Source organism: Culex pipiens, chromosome 2 (assembly GCF_016801865.2).
Source record: "Culex pipiens pallens isolate TS chromosome 2, TS_CPP_V2, whole genome shotgun sequence".
Classification (NCBI taxonomy): domain Eukaryota; kingdom Metazoa; phylum Arthropoda; class Insecta; order Diptera; family Culicidae; genus Culex; species Culex pipiens.
The window spans coordinates 130,838,303-130,857,138 of NC_068938.1; the positions used below are offsets into that span (position 1 = coordinate 130,838,303).

At 39.2% G+C, this 18,836-nt stretch overlaps 1 protein-coding gene across 1 annotated transcript in view; it reads right to left on the minus strand.

The window, feature by feature from the left end:
- LOC120415278 (myotubularin-related protein DDB_G0290005) overlaps nucleotides 1-18,836 on the minus strand; it is a 144,067-nt gene that overhangs the window by 2,114 nt on the left and 123,117 nt on the right. Inside the window, exons 3-4 of the mRNA XM_039576749.2 lie at nucleotides 11,421-11,623; nucleotides 10,902-11,355 (exon numbers count right to left, since the gene is read on the minus strand). Coding sequence (XP_039432683.1) covers nucleotides 10,902-11,355; nucleotides 11,421-11,623 — 657 coding nt within the window. The remainder of the gene's footprint in view (nucleotides 1-10,901; nucleotides 11,356-11,420; nucleotides 11,624-18,836) is intronic.

The following is an 18,836-nucleotide window of genomic DNA, read 5'->3' on the forward strand; positions in this document are numbered from 1 at the left end:
GGCCAAGTTTTTGGCACATTTGAGATTAAACTTCATGTAAACAAAAATAGAAAGTTATTTATTATAAATATTTTTTTTATATAAACCTTTTCCCGTTTCTCGAAAAAATTCAAAACCTGGAAAAATTGGAAGCCCTAGTCTTAAATCATTTTCTGACACATTCATTGCAACTTTCAGTTTCTTTGATAAGTAACAACGTTTGTTTTTTTCCTAAAAAAATAATTATTAAAGTTTCAATTTCTATGAATTTTGACATTTCTTGAAACAATAAAATGATTTTTTTTTAATTTGTATATTTTTGGACACAAGCAGACTTTTTTTGCTGGTTTCTGTGAGATTTTTGTACACTTTTTAACAACAACATTTTTTTGGAAAAATGATTTGAAATTAAAAAAAAGTTTTTTAAATATTTTTTAAGATTGTTTGTATGAATAAACAGGTTGGGAATGTATTGGTGATGATGCAGATGTGTGGTGATGATGGGTGGTTGTGGTGGTATGTGGTTATTGTGGAGTTTGGGATGTTTGTTTATTTGATAATTAGAATATAGTTGGATTGGAGGTTTTATTTGATAAAATGAATTCATAAAATCTAACAATTAAATATAAGGAGGGAGGTTGGGGGGGTGGGATTTGATTTTACTTTATACTTGTGTGTTTGTAGTAATTTAAGGTGTGGAGTGGGTGGTGGGGGGGGTTGGGAGTGTGGGTGAATTGGTAGTTTAATTGTTAAGTAATTATGTTTTAAGTTGTGGGTGATAAAATTCAATTTAGTGTATGGGATAAGATGGTTTGTAGTAATAATTTGAGGTGGATGTTTTGGGGTGAGGGAGCGTGTAATATTGAATTAGGAGGAAGAAGTATGTGTATTATAGGTTTAGGTGATAAGAAATATTAATGTTTAGAGTTTAAGTAGTGAAATGATGCGGATAAAGTGATTTTTGGTGGTAGTTTTGATTAATAGGTGAGGTTTGGTATGTAAATCACCTTGTGTAATATTAGGAGTTTGGAGTTGTTGAAATGGGCTTAAATGGGAGTTGGTATTTGATTGTATGTTGGGGGGGGAGTTGAAGAGTTGGGGGGAGGAAGGGGTTATTATGAGGGAATTGAGATATGATGTTTGATGGATGGAGTTTTGGGGGGTGTTTGGTTATGGGTGGAGGTTATTTGGAGTTTGGAAGGGGTGTTGGTGTATTTATGGGTTGTGTGGGGGTATGGGTTAAGTGTAGGGATTGGGTGAAGGGTTGTTGGGGGGGATTTTATTGAATTGTGTGGGATAGGTGAAGAAATAGGGTTTGGGTAAGATGGATGAGGGTGTTGGTGTAGGGGGGGGTTTTTTGATAAAGGGGGGGGGTGGTTTTGTTGTTGGGTGGGGGGATGATGGGGTGTTGGGGAATGGAGGGATTTGTTTTGGTTTTGTGAATTGAGGGGGGGTTGAGGAGGGGTGTATATTAGGAGAAGGGAGTTGAGGGTGATGATATTTTTGGTGGGAGTATGAAGGGATTTGATGATTGATGTTGTTTTTGTGGGTGTTTTGGGTAAATTTTGAGGAAGGGTTAGAATGATAGTATGTGGGTGATTGGGAGTGGAGTGTTATGTAAGATTGTATGAAGATTTGTTGGGGGTTGTTGGGGATATGTGTTTGAGTTTTGGTTTAAGGGGATTGGGAGATTGATTTAAGGGTGAATTTATAGGATTTGAGGGGAGTGGAGTTTTATAGAATGGTTTGTAAAGATTGGGGGAGGAGTTGGTTTGGGGTTTAGAGATTATTAGTGTGTGGGTTGAAATTGATTTGAATTTAGGAGATGATAGTTTTGGGTTGGGGATGGTTGGGAGGATGATGGAGTGTTGTTGGTGGAGGGAGTTGTTGGGTAGTTGTTGGTTTGATTTAGTTGGGAAGTGTGAGGTGAGGATGATGTGGGGGTGAAGGGGATTTTGAGTTGTAGGGGATGGGGGAATTAGTAGGGTTTTGTGAATTTGATTTTATGGGGGGTTTTGGGGTAATTGATTAGGTTTGGGGAGGAGGGTTGGGGGGTTGGTTTTGGTTTTTTGGAATGAAGATAATGGAGGGATGTGGGGGTTTGGGGGGTGTTGTTGGGGTGGGATGGATGTGAAGGTGGTTTTTAGGATGAGGTGTTTTGGAGGGGATTATTGTGGAGGTTTGGAGTGGGTTTGGGGTGGGATTGTGTAGATTTTATGGATTGGGTTTGGTGTGATAGAGATTTAGGAGGTGATTGGGGGGGTAGGGGAAAATGGTGGGTTGTGTTGTGGTGATAATGAGGGGTTTGTTGGTGGGGGGGGGTGGGGAGGTTGTTAAGGGTTTGGGGAATTTTTGGGGGGTTGTTGGGGGTTGGGGGAGTATGAGAGGGAGTTAGGGGATGGGAGATGTGTGGTTGAGGGGATTGTTAAGGGGGATTTGAGGGGGTTGGAGAGGATGGATGTGATAGTTTAGGGTGTAGGGAGGAGAGTTATGGGGGATGTAGTTGATTTGAGTTGTGAGGATGATTGTTGGGTGTTGATTTGGGGTAGGGTAGGGTGTTGTGATTGTGGAAGTGATGAATTTTGGGATGGTGGTTTGTGGAATTGAGGTTGATTGTGATGAGGGGGGGAGTTTTATTTTGATGTGGGTTTGGTGGAGATTGTGTGGAGTGTAAGGAAATTGGTGAGGGGGGTTGGTTTATATGTTAGTGGGGAGGGTTAGGAGGATGGTTTTGGTTTTTGGGTAGGGTTGGGTGATTTGATTTTGATATGGTGATAGTTTGTAATATTGTAGGTAGGGGTGGGGATTTTAATTTGATTGGGGGTGGTGGGAGTTATGTTTTTTATTGGGGAAATGGAGGTGTTTTAAGTTGTTTGTAATTTGGATTGAGAGGTTGTTTGGGGTAATGGGTTGGGTAGGGGTTGGTGGAATTTGGGGGGGGGATGGTTTTGATAAGTGTGATTTTTGAGTGTGAGTGAAGTGTTGGGTGGATTTGAAAAGGGTTTGTTGGGGTGGGGAAAATGGATGGGTTGGATTTGTGATAGGATTGATGTTGGGGAAATTTTGTTGGGATTGGGATTGAAATTTAGGGATTGTTAGGGGTTAGGTTTGATAGTTAGGAGTGTTGGATGTAGTAGGGTGTTAGTGGGATTAGAATAAGAATGGGAGTGGATGGAGGGGTGGGGTGTTAGGGTGTTGAGTGATAGGGGATTTGTTGGAATGGGGGTTTTTGGGGGAGGGTGTTATATTATGATAGGTGTTAGAGGTTTTTGGGTTTTTGGATGGGGAGGGAGAGGGGTTTGTGAGTGATGGTTTTGGATGTTGTGGTGGTTGGTAGGTTGAATGGTGGTTTAGGATGGTTTTATTATGATGGAGATTTGGGGTTGAATTGAGGTGGAGGAATGATGGTGGTGATGGTAGATGGGGGGTTGATTTAATTTATGGTGGGGGATTTTTTGATGGGGGGATTTAGTTATGAGAAGTTGATTTTGAAATTTAGGGAATATTTTTTGGGGATTTGTTTGGGTGGTAAGAAATTGGGATTTTGGGGTTGTGGGTTTTGGAGGGTGGTTAAAGTTTAGTAGGTGATGTTTTTGAATGGGGGGTAAGTTAGGGAATAGTGGTGGGAGTTTGGGGAGTGGTTATATATTAGGGGTGGGTTTGTGATGGTATTAAGTAGGGGTTTTTGGGAGGGGGTGGGAGAGGTGAGGTATATTTGAATTTTAAGGGGGAGGTGGATTGAAATTTTGGGTGGGGGTGGGAATAATATTGGGATATGGGTTTGGGGGTAGGAGGGATAGTATTGGGAAGGGAGGTTTTTGAAAAGATTTAATGATGGGGGTTAATGGAGATTGTGATGTAAGGTAAGTTGAAGATTAAAGATAGGGATTGGAGGAATGGTAAGAATGGGGAGGTTTTGAGAAATAGGGTAAAGTATGTTATTTTTAGTTAGGGGAATTTTGGGATTTGGGGGTGGGATGGGAGGGGTTTGTTGATTGTTTTGGGGTTGATTTAATTTAGTTTTGTGGAAAGGGGTGGGGGAGGATGGGGTGGTAGGGTGGATTTGAATTATTATAAGGTTGGAGGGGGGTGAGATGAATAAGTATTGAGGGTTGTAAGGGATGTAAGAAGGTTGGTAGTATGGAGGGAGATGTAGGTTTTGGGGGGGGGGGGGGATTTGTTAATTATTTTGGGGGGTGAGGGTTTTGGAAGATTATTAGTATGGAGAAGAGGAGTAATTAGTTATTTAAGGATTTGGATTGGGAAGGATTGGAGGATGGGAGGAGTTTGAGGAATTTGAGTTAGTTGATAGTATTGGGAGTAAGGGTAGAGGGGAGATAGATTTAGATGTATGTTTGTGAAGGGATTATGGGAGTGTTTTATAAGTTTAGGGGGAATTGTTGGGTGTGGGTAAGATATGGATTTGATTTGATTAAGATTTGTAGGGGGAGGGGGAGGGGAAGGGTAAGGGTAGGATTTAAGGATAAGTAGTTAGTAATTTGAGGATTTTGGGAGGGTAAGGGGGGGTAATGGGGATTATTTGGAGAGGTTTTTTGAGGAGGGGGTTTTGTATTATTTTGGATGGGGTGGATTTTTAGGGGTTTGGGTTTGTTAGATGTGAGGTTTTTTAGGGGGTGGGGGGGTTTGTTAGAGTAGGTGTGTTTTTTGTAAATGAGAGTGGAAGGATAGATATGTGAGATTGTATAGGTATGGGAGTTGGTTATGGGTGGGGGGGGTGTATGGGGTTGAGGGAAATTTATAGTGTTTTTGTGTATGGTAAGTTTGGTTATTTGTTTGTATGTGGTTTTTGATGATTGGTTTGTTGAATTGTTGGTTGTTGATTATGGTAGTGGGTGGTAGGGGGTGTTGGGTGAGTGGATTGTTGGATATGGGGTGTTTTGGGTTGTGGTGTGTTTTTTGTGTTTTTTGTTTTTTGGGTTTGGGGTGTTTGTGGGGGGTGGGGGTGGGGTGGGGGTGTGGGGTGGGTGGGTGGGTGGGGGGTGGGGGTGGGGTGGTGGGGTGGGGTGGGTGGGGGTTGGGGTGGGGGTGGTGGGTGGGGGGTGGGGTGGGTGGGGGTTGGGGTGGGGTGGGGGTGGGGGTGGGGGTGGGGGTGGGTGTGTGGGGGTGTGGGTGGTTGGGTGGGGGGTGGGGTGGGGTGGGGGGTTGGGGTGGGGGTGGGGGGCGGGGTGGCGGGGGGGGGTGGGGGGGTGTGGGGGGGGGGGGGGGGGGGGGGGTGGGGGGGGTGGGGGTGGGGGGGGGGGGGGGTGGGGGGGGGTGGGGGGGTGGGTGGGGGGTGGGTGGTGGGTGTTGGGGGTGTGGGGGTGGGGGGTGGGGGGGGGTGGGTGGTGGGTGTGGTGGGGGGGGTGGGGGTGGGGGTGGGGGTGGGGGGTGTGGGGTGGGGGTGGGGGGTGGGGGTGGGTGGGGTTGGGGGTGGGGTGTGGGGTGGGGGTGGGGTTGGGTGGGGTGGGGGGGGTGGGGGGGGGGGGGGTGGGGGGGGGGGGGGTGTGGGGTTGGGTGGGGGGGGGTGGGGGTGGGGGTGGGGGTGTGGGTGGGGGGTGGGGGTGGGGGTGGGGGTGGTGGGGGGGGGGGTGGGGTGGGGGTGGGGTGGGGGGGTGGGGGTGGGGGGGTGGGGGTGGGGGTGGGGGTGGGGGGGTGGGGGTGGGGGGGTGGGGGGGTGGGGGTGGGGGGTGGGGGGTGGGGGTGGGGGTGGGTGGGTGGGGTGGGGGGGGTGGGGGTGGGGGGTGGGGGGTGGGGTTGGGGGTGGGGTGGGGTGGGGTGGGGTGGGGGTGGGGGTGGTGGGGTGGGGGTGGGGGGGGTGGGTGGTGGGGGGTGGTGGGGGGGGTGGGGTGGGGGGGTGGGGGGTGGGGGGGGGGGGGTGGGGGGGGGGTGGGGGTGGTGGGGTGGGGGTGGGGTGGGGTGGGGTGTGGTGGGGGGTGGTGGTGGGTGGGGTGGTGGGTGGGTGGTGGGGTGGGGTTGGGGGGTGGGGGGTGGGGGTGGGGGTGGGTGTGGGGGTGGGGGTGGGGGGTGGGTGGTGGTGGGGTGGGGGTGGGGTGGTGGGGGGTGGGTGGTGGGGGGGGTGGGGGGTGGGGGTGGGTGGGTGGGGGGTGGGGTGGGGTGTGGGGGGGTGGGGGGTTGGGGGGGTGGGGGTTGGGGGTGGGGGTGGGGTGGGGTGGTGGTGGGGGGTGGGTGGGGTGGGGGGTGGGGTGTGGGTGTGGGGGTGTGGGGTGGGGGTGGTGGTGGGGTGGGGGTGGGGGGGGGGGGGGGGGGGGGTGGGTGGTGTGGGGTGGGGGGGTTGGGGTGGGGGGTGGGGTGGGGTGGGGTGGGTGGGGGTGGGTGGTGGGGGTGGGGTGTGGGGGTGTGGGGTGGGGTGGTGGGGTGGGGTGTGGTGGTGGGGGGGGGGGGTGGGGGGGGTGGGGGGTGGGGGTTGGGGTGGGGGTGGGGGTGGGGGTTGGTGGGGTGGGGGTGGGGGTGTGGGGGGTGGTGGTGGGGGTTGGGGGTGGGGGGGGGTGGGGGGTGGGGGTGGGGTGGTGGGTGGGGTGGGGTGGGGGTGGGGGGTTGGGTTGGTGGGGGGTGGGGTGGGGTGGGGGGTGGGGTGGGGTGTGGGTGGGGGTGGGGGTGGGGGTGGGGTGGGGGTGGGGGGTGGGGGGGGTGGGGTGGGGGTGGGGTGGTGGGGGGTGGGGTGGGGTGGGTGGGGTGGGGTGGGGGTGTGGGGTGGGGGGTGGGGGTGGGGGTGGGGTGGGGGTGGGGTGGGGTGGGTGGTGGGGGTGGTGGGGGTGGGGGTGGGGGTGGGGGTGGTGGGGGTGGGTGGGGTGGGGTGGGGTGGGGTGGGGGGTGGGTGGGGTGGGGGGGGTGGGGGGTGGGGGTGGGGGGTTGGGGGGTGGGGGGGTGGTGGGGTGGGGTGGGTGGGGTGGGGGTGGGGGGGTGGGGGGGGGGGTGGGGGTGGGGTGGGGTTGGGGGGGTGGGGTGGGGGTGGGGTGGGGGTGGGGGTGGGGGTGGTGGGTGGGGGTGGGGTGGGGGGTGGGGGTGGGGGGTGGGGGTGGGGTGGGGTGGGGGGGTGGGGTGGGGGGGTGGGGGGTGTGGGGTGTGGGGTGGGGGTGGGGGGGTGGGGGTGGGTGGGGTGGGGTGGGGGGTGGGGGGTGGGGGTGGGGGTGGGGGTGGGGGTGGGGGTGGGGTGGGGGTGGGTGGTAGGGGGTGGGGGGGGGGTGGTGTGAGGGGGTGGGGTGGGGTGGGGGTGGGGGTGGGGGTGGGTGGGTGGGGGTTGTGTTAGTGTTGTGGGGTGGGGGGAGTGTGTGTGGGGTTAGGGGTTTGGTTTTAGTTTAATTTGAAGTTTTTAGTTTTTAGTTTTTAGTTTTTAGTTTTTAGTTTTTAGTTTTTAGTTTTTAGTTTTTAGTTTTTAGTTTTTAGTTTTTAGTTTTTAGTTTTTAGTTTTTAGTTTTTAGTTTTTAGATTTTTAGTTTTTAGTTTTTTTATTTTTAGTTTTTGTTTTAGTTTTACTAAAAACTAAAAACTAAAAACTAAAAACTAAAAACTAAAAACTAAAAACTAAAAACTAAAAACTAAAAACTAAAAACTAAAAACTAAAAACTAAAAACTAAAAACTAAAAACTAAAAACTAAAAACTAAAAACTAAAAACTAAAAACTAAAAACTAAAAACTAAAAACGAAAAACTAAAAACTAAAAACTAAAAACTAAAAACTAAAAACTAAAAACTAAAAACTAAAAACTAAAAACTAAAAACTAAAAACTAAAAACTAAAAACTAAAAACTAAAAACTAAAAAACTAAAAACTAAAAACTAAAAACTAAAAACTAAAAACTAAAAACTAAAAAACTAAAAACTAAAAACTAAAAACTAAAAACTAAAAACTAAAAACTAAAAACTAAAAACTAAAAACTAAAAACTAAAAACTAAAAACTAAAAACTAAAAACTAAAAACTAAAAACTAAAAACTAAAAACTAAAAACTATAAACTAAAAACTAAAAACTAAAAACTAAAAAAACTAAAAACTAAAAACTAAAAACTAAAAACTAAAAACTAAAAACTAAAAACTAAAAACTAAAAACTAAAAACTAAAAACTAAAAACTAAAAACTAAAAACTAAAAACTAAAAACTAAAAACTAAAAAACTAAAAACTAAAAACTAAAACTAAAAACTAAAAACTAAAAACTAAAAACTAAAAACTAAAACTAAAAACTAAAAACTAAAAACTAAAAACTAAAAACTAAAAACTAAAAACTAAAAACTAAAAACTAAAAACTAAAACAAAAACTAAAAACTAAAAACTAAAAACTAAAAACTAAAAACTAAAAACTAAAAACTAAAAACTAAAAACTAAAAACTAAAAACTAAAAAAACTAAAAACTAAAAACTAAAAACTAAAAACTAAAAACTAAAAACTAAAAACTAAAAACTAAAAACTAAAAACTAAAAACTAAAAACTAAAAACTAAAAACTAAAAACTAAAAACTAAAAACTAAAAACTAAAAACTAAAAACTAAAAACGAAAAAACTAAAAATTAAAAACTAAAAACTAAAAACTAAAAACTAAAAACTAAAAACTAAAAACTAAAAACTAAAAACTAAAAACTAAAAACTAAAAACTAAAAACTAAAAACTAAAAACTAAAAACTAAAAACTAAAAACTAAAAACTAAAAACTAAAAACTAAAAACTAAAAACTAAAAACTAAAAACTAAAAACTAAAAACTAAAAACTAAAAACTAAAAACTAAAAACTAAAAACTAAAAACTAAAAACTAAAAACTAAAAACTAAAAACTAAAAACTAAAAACTAAAAACTAAAAACTAAAAACTCAAAACTAAAAACTAAAAACTAAAAACTAAAAACTAAAAACTAAAAACTAAAAACTAAAAACTAAAAACTAAAAACTAAAAACTAAAAACTAAAAACAAAAAACTAAAAAACTAAAAACTAAAAACTAAAAACTAAAAACTAAAAAACTAAAAACTAAAAACTAAAAACTAAAAACTAAAAACTAAAAACTAAAAACTAAAAACTAAAAACTAAAAACTAAAAACTAAAAACTAAAAACTAAAAACTAAAAACTAAAAACTAAAAACTAAAAAACTAAAAACTAAAAACTAAAAACTAAAAACTAAAAACTAAAAACTAAAAACTAAAAACTAAAAACTAAAAACTAAAAACTAAAAACTAAAAACTAAAAACTAAAAACTAAAAACTAAAAACTAAAAACTAAAAACTAAAAACTAAAAAACTAAAAACTAAAAACTAAAAACTAAAAACTAAAAACTAAAAACTAAAAACTAAAAAACTAAAAACTAAAAACTAAAAACTAAAAACTAAAAACTAAAAACTAAAAACTAAAAACTAAAAACTAAAAAACTAAAAACTAAAAACTAAAAACTAAAAACTAAAAACTAAAAAACTAAAAACTAAAAACTAAAAACTAAAAACTAAAAACTAAAAACTAAAAAACTAAAAACTAAAAACTAAAAACTAAAAAACTAAAAACTAAAAACTAAAAACTAAAAACTAAAAACTAAAAACTAAAAACTAAAACTAAAAACTAAAAACTAAAAACTAAAAACTAAAAACTAAAAACTAAAAACTAAAAACTAAAAACTAAAAACTAAAAACTAAAAACTAAAAACTAAAAACTAAAAACTAAAAACTAAAAACTAAAAACTAAAAACTAAAAACTAAAAACTAAAAACTAAAAACTAAAAACTAAAAAACTAAAAACTAAAAACTAAAAACTAAAAACTAAAAACTAAAAAACTAAAAACTAAAAACTAAAACTAAAAACTAAAAACTAAAAACTAAAAACTAAAAACTAAAAACTAAAAAACTAAAAACTAAAAACTAAAAACTAAAAACTAAAAACTAAAAACTAAAAAAACTAAAAACTAAAAACTAAAAACTAAAAACTAAAAACTAAAAAACTAAAAACTAAAAACTAAAAACTAAAAACTAAAAACTAAAACTAAAAACTAAAAACTAAAAACTAAAAACTAAAAAACTAAAAAACTAAAAACTAAAAACTAAAAACTAAAAACTAAAAACTAAAAACTAAAAACTAAAAACTAAAAACTAAAAACTAAAAACTAAAAACTAAAAACTAAAAACTAAAAACTAAAACTAAAAACTAAAAACTAAAAACTAAAAACTAAAAACTAAAAACTAAAAACTAAAAACTAAAAACTAAAAACTAAAAACTAAAAACTAAAACTAAAAACTAAAAAACTAAAAACTAAAAACTAAAAACTAAAAACTAAAACTAAAAACTAAAAACTAAAAACTAAAAACTAAAAACTAAAAACTAAAAACTAAAAACTAAAAACTAAAAACTAAAAACTAAAAACTAAAAACTAAAAACTAAAAACTAAAAACTAAAAACTAAAAACTAAAAACTAAAAACTAAAAAACTAAAAACTAAAAACTAAAAACTAAAAACTAAAAACTAAAAACTAAAATCTAAAAACTAAAAACTAAAAACTAAAAACTAAAAACTAAAAACTAAAAACTAAAAACTAAAAACTAAAAACTAAAAACTAAAAACTAAAAACTAAAAACTAAAAACTAAAAACCTAAAAACTAAAAACTAAAAACTAAAAACTAAAAACTAAAAACTAAAAACTAAAAACTAAAAACTAAAAACTAAAAACTAAAAACTAAAAACTAAAAACTAAAAACTAAAAACTAAAAACTACAAACTAAAAACCCAACGCGCAATCTCACCCGTAAACCAAATCAACCCCCCCACCACCCAATCCCCTGTCACCCGTAAGTCCGTTGCCTGCGACCACATACTCGAATGTCCAAAACCCAACGCACCAATGGCGTACCCACGCATATGGCCATCACCGGACAGCGATCAACACAACCACCCAATTAGTAAACACACCATCCATAAGATGCGCAACGCCAAGCCACTCCCACCTTAGCGTAGTATTGTCCTTTCTTGTGGTGATGCTGGTAGGCCGGGTTCCGCGGAATCGCCCCCAGACACCCGCTCGAACAGGTACCATTGCTGTGCTTGTGGCCAGCTCCACTTCCGCCAGCGTGGTGATGATGGTGGTGGTGGTGAAGCGTTGACGAAGACGCCGACGACGTCGATGCGACACTGCAGTCAGTGCCACCGATGCCACTGTTCGACGACGAGGAAGACATGCCCGACGTCCCGGACGCGCTCGAAATGCCGGAAATGCACGACGAGCCGGAACTCATCGAGTACAGACTGGCGGACTGGGTGACCCGGACGGCGGCCGCGTCCACGCTGTACGAACTGGCCGAACCGGGCACGCTCCAGCTTTTGCTGCCCATGGAGTAGCTGCTGGCGGATCCCTGTAACCTCCACGTGGTGGATCCCGAGGTAAGACGGTTGATTCGTGCCCTGAGGGAGAACGTTGGAGTTGCGGCATTACGGGATCACACAAACACTCTGGTTTGGCTACTTACCGGCAGATGACGCATCGCAGGGGCAGTAGGCGTTGCGCGACCGCACTCTGGATCGTCTTGACAAAGCAGCGCCGGCAAACGACCCTGTGGCCGCAGGGTGAAGTCTGCATTGTGGCCCGTGCATTGATGCAGATGACGCACTCATCCTCCTGCGACGTGGGAGCTTCCAGTTCGCTCTCCTCGAGTTTGCTGAGCAATTTTTCCTGGGAGAAAGAGGAGAGAAGATTTTTTCATTTAGAATATCTGCAACTTTTATATAAAGAGTGCCAAACTATCAAGAATGTTCAAATCGACACCAAACTTAGGATTTTACATTATTTTTCTAAGCTTGGGTTAAGTCTGTGAAAGTCGAGTTTTATATGTAGTGTATTCAGGTGACGTGATATGATCTTTATATTTTTTTTAAAAATAGAAATCATGTAAATAGGTACGAGAAGTTGAAACCCGATTTTTTCAGACTTTTCCCGTAAAATTTTCGATACGTTTAGGAAAATTTATTGATTTGCTGCTAAATCATTCAACTATAAATTTTGAATCATTCAGTAAATAAATATTCGGCGATTTTGTTTAAAAATCATTTAAAGGACTTGCGGTGAAGACTCGCCGTTGCATTTAAAAAAAGGACAATGAAAGAACTTAATAAAGATGTGGTCATCACCAACGGGATCTTGACCATGCGGTGCATAATGCCGCTGCCATCAGGAAGTTGCTGTTTATCATGGGGCATTAATCTTTCGCCACGGGTATTATTTGCCTCCGCTTGCCGGTAGTGGCCACGCGCGCGGTTTACCACGTGGCCAATGGGTTTAGGCACCCCAGTGCACTGGCGCCAGAAGGAAGGAGATAATCGTGCGGTGATTAAAGGCTTCTGGAATTACCCCGGAGAGGTGGCTTCCCCGCAGCCCGCGTGCGGTGGTCGGAAGCGGTTTGGTTCCGTTCCGGAAAAGTTTGACCACCAGGCATGCACCGCGCGGTCTTCCGGCTTCCGGGCTTCACAGGTGCTAATACGCGGCTGACCCCTTCTAGCTGAACCGGTGGGGTTCAGGGAATTGAGTCTAGTCGTGTCAAGTGTGAGTGTTTGTGTGTGTTTAAGGGGCAAAAACTAAGAGCCGTTAGGGTACATTATGACCTGATGGCTTTTTCTGTTGTTGTTTGGAGCGGAGTCATATGTCAAAAGTACACAGTAAAAAGACTTTAACTAACTTTTAAAAATATCATTAATGTTTTTTTGAGGCATAATAAACATAAATGTGGAAATTACGTAACATTTTTTTTACTGTGACTAATGTTTAGAGAGACTGTGTTTAGTGTGTTTGCTCTGTTCTGCATACCGCTGCGGCCAGTTGCACGAGAAAAGTCATAAATTACAGGTTTTAAACTGGTCGGAGAGCCCAGCACGTGGTGGTTAGACTTTTATTAGCGCTTTTGACGTAAGGAGGAAGCAATTATAATTTAATTTTCATACGTGGTCAGACGACAAGCGGCACGATCCGTTGAACTCTAAATACAATATAATTATGGGTGGCTTGAAGATTGAGGTAGGTTCTGTCAGAAGAATTGTTTTAAACGCTGAGATCTGAGATTGAAAGTTTAACAATTTGACGTTATAAAAACATTCCTGGAAAAAATAAATTATTTGAAAGGTTTTTTCCGTGGCTCGTAAAAAAAATTCAAAATTTTATCAAAATTCATGACATTTTTTCATTGGATGTAATATTTTCTTGTACCATGAATTTTCCTCAAAATGCATTTTAAATTTGTTTAAATAATAAATACCACACTCCAAAGTGTGAAATGTTTTTGGTTCCTAACCTTTCCATAGAAAAACATCTAAAGTTTGCCTTAATAATTATGGAGAATACACTTTAATTAGCCGATTTAAATGTCCAACTTGTCACCGGGGAGACCCGTTCAAATTCGTTCTAAGATTTGGTCAAAACACGTCACGTCCGCGCTGATCGGCAGATTGATTTGCGTAAAAGTGTCACTTCTTGCAGACAAAGGTTCCCAAGCCGAATCGGGTATCAGACCGAAGTTTCCAGAAACTTTCAGCCGGCGGCGATTAGTAATTCATGTTCCGTTTTTCCTTTGTTTCCTCGGCGGGATTGCCGACGTTTGTCTGAGATTTGGACGAGTCACACCGCAGAAAGTGTCTTCCCCACCTTTCCTCCGATACGCCATCTCGGAAGCTGGTCCCGGCCGGCAGATTACCTAACCTGGTCGGGTATGTTCTTTGTTGTACTTTTGAGCTGCTTATGCGAGGATGGCCAAAGCAGCTTGCACGAGGTCCCGGTAGTATCCGGGTTCTATAATGGAGAGATTTTGCATGAGCGTACATATTAAAATATGCAAATCTCAAGATTTTTTTGTTATCGACAATTAGTAGTAGTAACTTGACATGAGCATTGTATGCATAAAAAAAAGTTCTTTTAAAATTAAAATTAGGGTGCCAAAAATCCATAAACTTTATGTCATGGTAAAATCGGCACAAACATATATCAAATAAATTTCCCATTTTCTTAGAAATAGAATACTTTCTCTCTCTCTCTCTCTCTCTTTTTTTTTTCACCTGTTTCTAAATTGTCAAAATAACGTACCGTAAACCGGGGTGACTTTCATAGGATTTCAATTTGTTTTTAGAATATTTTCCAACAGGTATGGATTTTCTCTAGATTATTATTTTTAAATCATGTATTTATTAGGGTAGGCCACAAAAAGTTCATGCACTATGATGGAAAAAAAAGTTTTTTCAATAGTGTTTAGAAAAATTGTTATAAAATTCTTAGTTTTACTTCCGGGGTGACTTTGATAGGCATAGTTTTACAAGTTCAAATCATATTTAAGATGTACGTTAAATTGACCATCACTAAAGTAGCTGATATAGTTTTTTTTTAATATCAATGTTTATATGCTTTTTAAAAAATACATTAAAATTTCAGATAAAATTGTTAAAAAGTCGGAATTTTGCCTGAAATTTGCTAAAACTAGATTTTTGAATAAAATTATCGATTTAAATTCCATTTTATACTGAATTCGAAGCACGAATCACAAGTTTTACATTTTACATAAAATTTATTCAACTGAAATTGCCTATAAGTTTGGGGATTTTTATTAATTGTGTTTCAAAAACACATATTATATATTATTTACAAATTTTCTTAATCTTCTCCTAGTGGAAAATTGTCCAAAGTATCCGAAAATGCATTCCGTTTTCCGATTCAAAATCATGTTCATTGAGTAATTCATGACACTTTGAGAAGTTTGAAATAATGACTTTCATCAACATTTTCTTTACTCCAGTTAACTAACTTTTTAAACTTTTAAAAATTTTATTGAAAGTTCTTCTTTGAACACTTTTCTACCAGGGTCAGTATGATTTCATACCATTCCCGTATTTTAATTGTACTGTTCATTTTGCGGAAAAATCGCAAACCTCGCAAAGTCACCCCAGTTATCAAAGTCACGCCGTTTTACGATATCCTGATCGCTCACCGAAACTGTAAGCCCTGTTGTTTTTTGTGTTTTAAGTATTTTAATTATCCTAAGTATTTCAGTATTTTAAGTATTTTTAATTATGTTAAGTATTTGAAGTTTTTTTAGTATATTAATTATCTTAAGTATTTCAAGTATCTTAAGTATTTAAAGTTTTTTTTTTGCATGTTTTAAGTATCTTAAGTATCTTAAGTTTTTTGTTTAATATATTTTAAGTATTTTTATTATTTTAAGTATTTTCAGTATTTGCAGTTTTTTAAGTTTTTTTAAGTATTAAAAGTATTTTCAAGTATTTTAAGTATTTTAAGTAGTTTAAGTATTTATTTTTTTAAGTATTTTAAGTATTTTAAGTTTTTTACGTATTTTAAGTTTTTGTTTACATATTTTAAGTATCTTAAAAATCTAGAGTTTTTTTAAAATATATTTTAAGTATTTTTATTATTTTAAGTATTTTAAGTATGGGTAATTCTCTACCAACTCACACGAAATCGGGAAAAGTTGCCCCGACCCCTCTTCGATTTGCGTGAAACTTTGTCCTAAGGGGTAACTTTTGTCCCTGATCACGAATCCGAGGTCCGTTTTTTGATATCTCGTGACGGAGGGGCGGTACGACCCCTTCCATTTTTGAACATGCGAAAAAAGAGGTGTTTTTCAATAATTTGCAGCCTGAAACGGTGATGAGATAGAAATTTGGTGTCAAAGGGACTTTTATGTAAAATTAGACGCCCGATTTGATGACGTACTCAGAATTCCGAAAAAACGTATTTTTCATCGAAAAAAACACTAAAAAAGTTTAAAAAATTCTCCCATTTTCCGTTACTCGACTGTAAAAAATTTTGGAACATGTCATTTTATGGGAAATTTAATGTACTTTTCGAATCTACATTGTCCCAGAAGGGTCATTTTTTCATTTAGAACAAAATTTTTCATTTTAAAATTTCGTGTTTTTTCTAACTTTGCAGGGTTATTTTTTAGAGTGTAACAATGTTCTACAAAGTTGTAGAGCAGACAATTACAAAAATTTTGATATATAGACATAAGGGGTTTGCTTATAAACATCACGAGTTATCGCGATTTTACGAAAAAAAGTTTTGAAAAAGTTACTTTTTGCGTTTCTCTTTGTTTCGTCGTCCGTGTCTGTCGCGGGTGACCATGAACGGCCATGATCGATGACGACCAACTTTTTCAAAACTTTTTTTCGTAAAATCGCGATAACTCGTGATGTTTATAAGCAAACCCCTTATGTCTATATATCAAAATTTTTGTAATTGTCTGTTCTACAACTTTGTAGAACATTGTTACACTCTAAAAAATAACCCTGCAAAGTTAGAAAAAACACGAAATTTTAAAATGAAAAATTTTGTTCTAAATGAAAAAATGACCCTTCTGGGACAATGTAGATTCGAAAAGTACATTAAATTTCCCATAAAATGACATGTTCCAAAATTTTTTACAGTCAAGTAACGAAAAATGGGAGAATTTTTAAAACTTTTTTAGTGTTTTTTTCGATGAAAAATACGTTTTTTCGGAATTCTGAGTACGCCATCAAATCGGGCGTCTAATTTTACATAAAAGTCCCTTTGACACCAAATTTCTATCTCATCACCGTTTCAGGCTGCAAATTATTGAAAAACACCTCTTTTTTCGCATGTTCAAAAATGGAAGGGGTCGTACCGCCCCTCCGTCACGAGATATCAAAAAACGGACCTCGGATTCGTGATCAGGGACAAAAGTTACCCCTTAGGACAAAGTTTCACGCAAATCGAAGAGGGGTCGGGGCAACTGCTGTGTGAGTTGGCGGAGAATTACCCGTATTTTAAGTATTTTATGTATTTTATGTCTTTTAAGTATTGAAGCATGTTTATTATTTTAGGTATTTTAAATATTTAAAGAGCAATTCTCCACGAAGTCGGTATTTTTTTGGAATTTTAATTTTTGTATTTTTTAATCCGACTGAAACTTTTTTGGTGCCTTCGGTATGCTCAAAAAAGCCATTTTGCATCATTAAATTCTCCATATAATTTTCCATGCAAATTTGGCAGCTGTCCATACAAAAATGATGTATGAAAATTCAAAAAATCTGTATCTTTTGGAGGAATTTTTTGATCGATTTGGTGTTTTCGGCAATGTTGTAGGTATAGATATGGACTACACTGAAAAAAAAAAATGATACACGGTAAATTTTTTTTTGGTGATTTTTTATTTAACTTTTTGTCACTAAATTTGATTTGCAAAAAAAAACACTATTTTTATTTTTTTTATTTTTGATATGTTTTAGAGGACACAAATGCCAACTTTTCAGAAATTTTCAAGTTGTGCAAAAAATCTTTGACCGAATTATGAATTTTTTAATCAATACCGATTTTTTCAAAAAATCGAAATATCGGTCGTGAAAAAATTTCAACTTCATTTTTCGATGTTAAATCAAATTTGCAATCAAAAAGTACTGTAGTGAAATTTTGATAAAGTGCACCGTTTTCAAGTTAAATCCATTTTTAGGTGACTTTTTTGAAAATAATCGCAGTGCACAAGTGAGCAATTTGAAAAAAACATTTTTGGAAAGCTGAGAAAATTCTCTATATTTTGCTTTTTCGAACTTTGTTGATACGACCCTTAGTTGCTGAGATATTGCCATGCAAGTGTTTAAAAACAGGAAAATTGATGTTTTCTAAGTCTCACCCAAACAACCCACCATTTTCTAATGTCGATATCTCAGCAACTATAGGTCTGATTTACAGTGTTAAAATATGAAGCATTCGTGAAATTTTTCGATCTTTTCGAAAAAAAATACTTTCAAAAATTTTAAATCAAGACTAACATTTTAAAAGGGCCAAATATTCAATATGACGCCCTTTTGAAATGTTTTTCTAGGTTGAAAAAATTTTAAAATATTTTTTTTCGAAGAGATCGGAAAATTTCACGAATGTTTCATATTTTGATATTGTAAATCTGACCATTAGTTGCTGAGATATCGACATTAGAAATTAGTGGGCAGTTAGGGTGAGACTTATAAAACATCAATTTTCCTGTTTTTAAACACTTGCATGGCAATATCTCAGCAACTAAGGGTCGTATCAACAAAGTTCGAAAAAGCAAAATATAGAGAATTTTCTCAGCTTTTCTAAACTGTGCACATGTGCACTAATTTTCAAAAATGAAAAACTGCGATCTAATGACCACGCCTTCCGTCGGATGGGGAAGTAAATGTTGGCCCCGGTCTAACCTAAAGGGTTAGGTCGATAGCTCAGTCCATGTGTAGGAGTCGTCTCCCTGGGTCCTGTCTCGGTGGAGTCGCTGGTAGGCAGTTGGACTCACAATCCAAAGGTCGTCAGTTCGAATCCCGAGGTGGGCCTCAACAATCAAGCTTTCGGACACTTAGTTTCGAGTAGGAATCTCGCAATCGAGAACGCCAAGGCAAAGCTGTAGAGCGAATAATTTGATTTGATTTGATTTAATGATGCAAAATGGCTTCTTTGGGCATACCGAAGGCACCAAAAAAGTTTCAGTCGGATTAAAAAATACAAAAAAATGGAATGACCGAAATCTGAGAGAACTGCTCTAAAGTATTTAAGGTATATGAAGCATTTTAAGTATTTTAAGTATTTTAAGTATTTCGAGTATTTCAAGTATTTTAAGTATTTCAAGTAATTCAAGCATTTATTTCAAGAATTTCAAGTATTTCAAGTCTTTCAAGTATTTCAAGTAATTCGAGCATTTCAAGTATTTTAAGTATTTTAGGTATTTTAAGTATTATAAATAATTAAAACTAAGTTTCTTGAAAATCATCCCGAACACGCAAAAAAACTATAAGGCTAACAATTTTAATTTAAAACAACCTGTAACAACGCCCATGAGTCGAATATTCTTCTCTCAAGACAGGTTATGACGAAACAAATTTCGGAATAAAATTTTGGCAAGCGACCA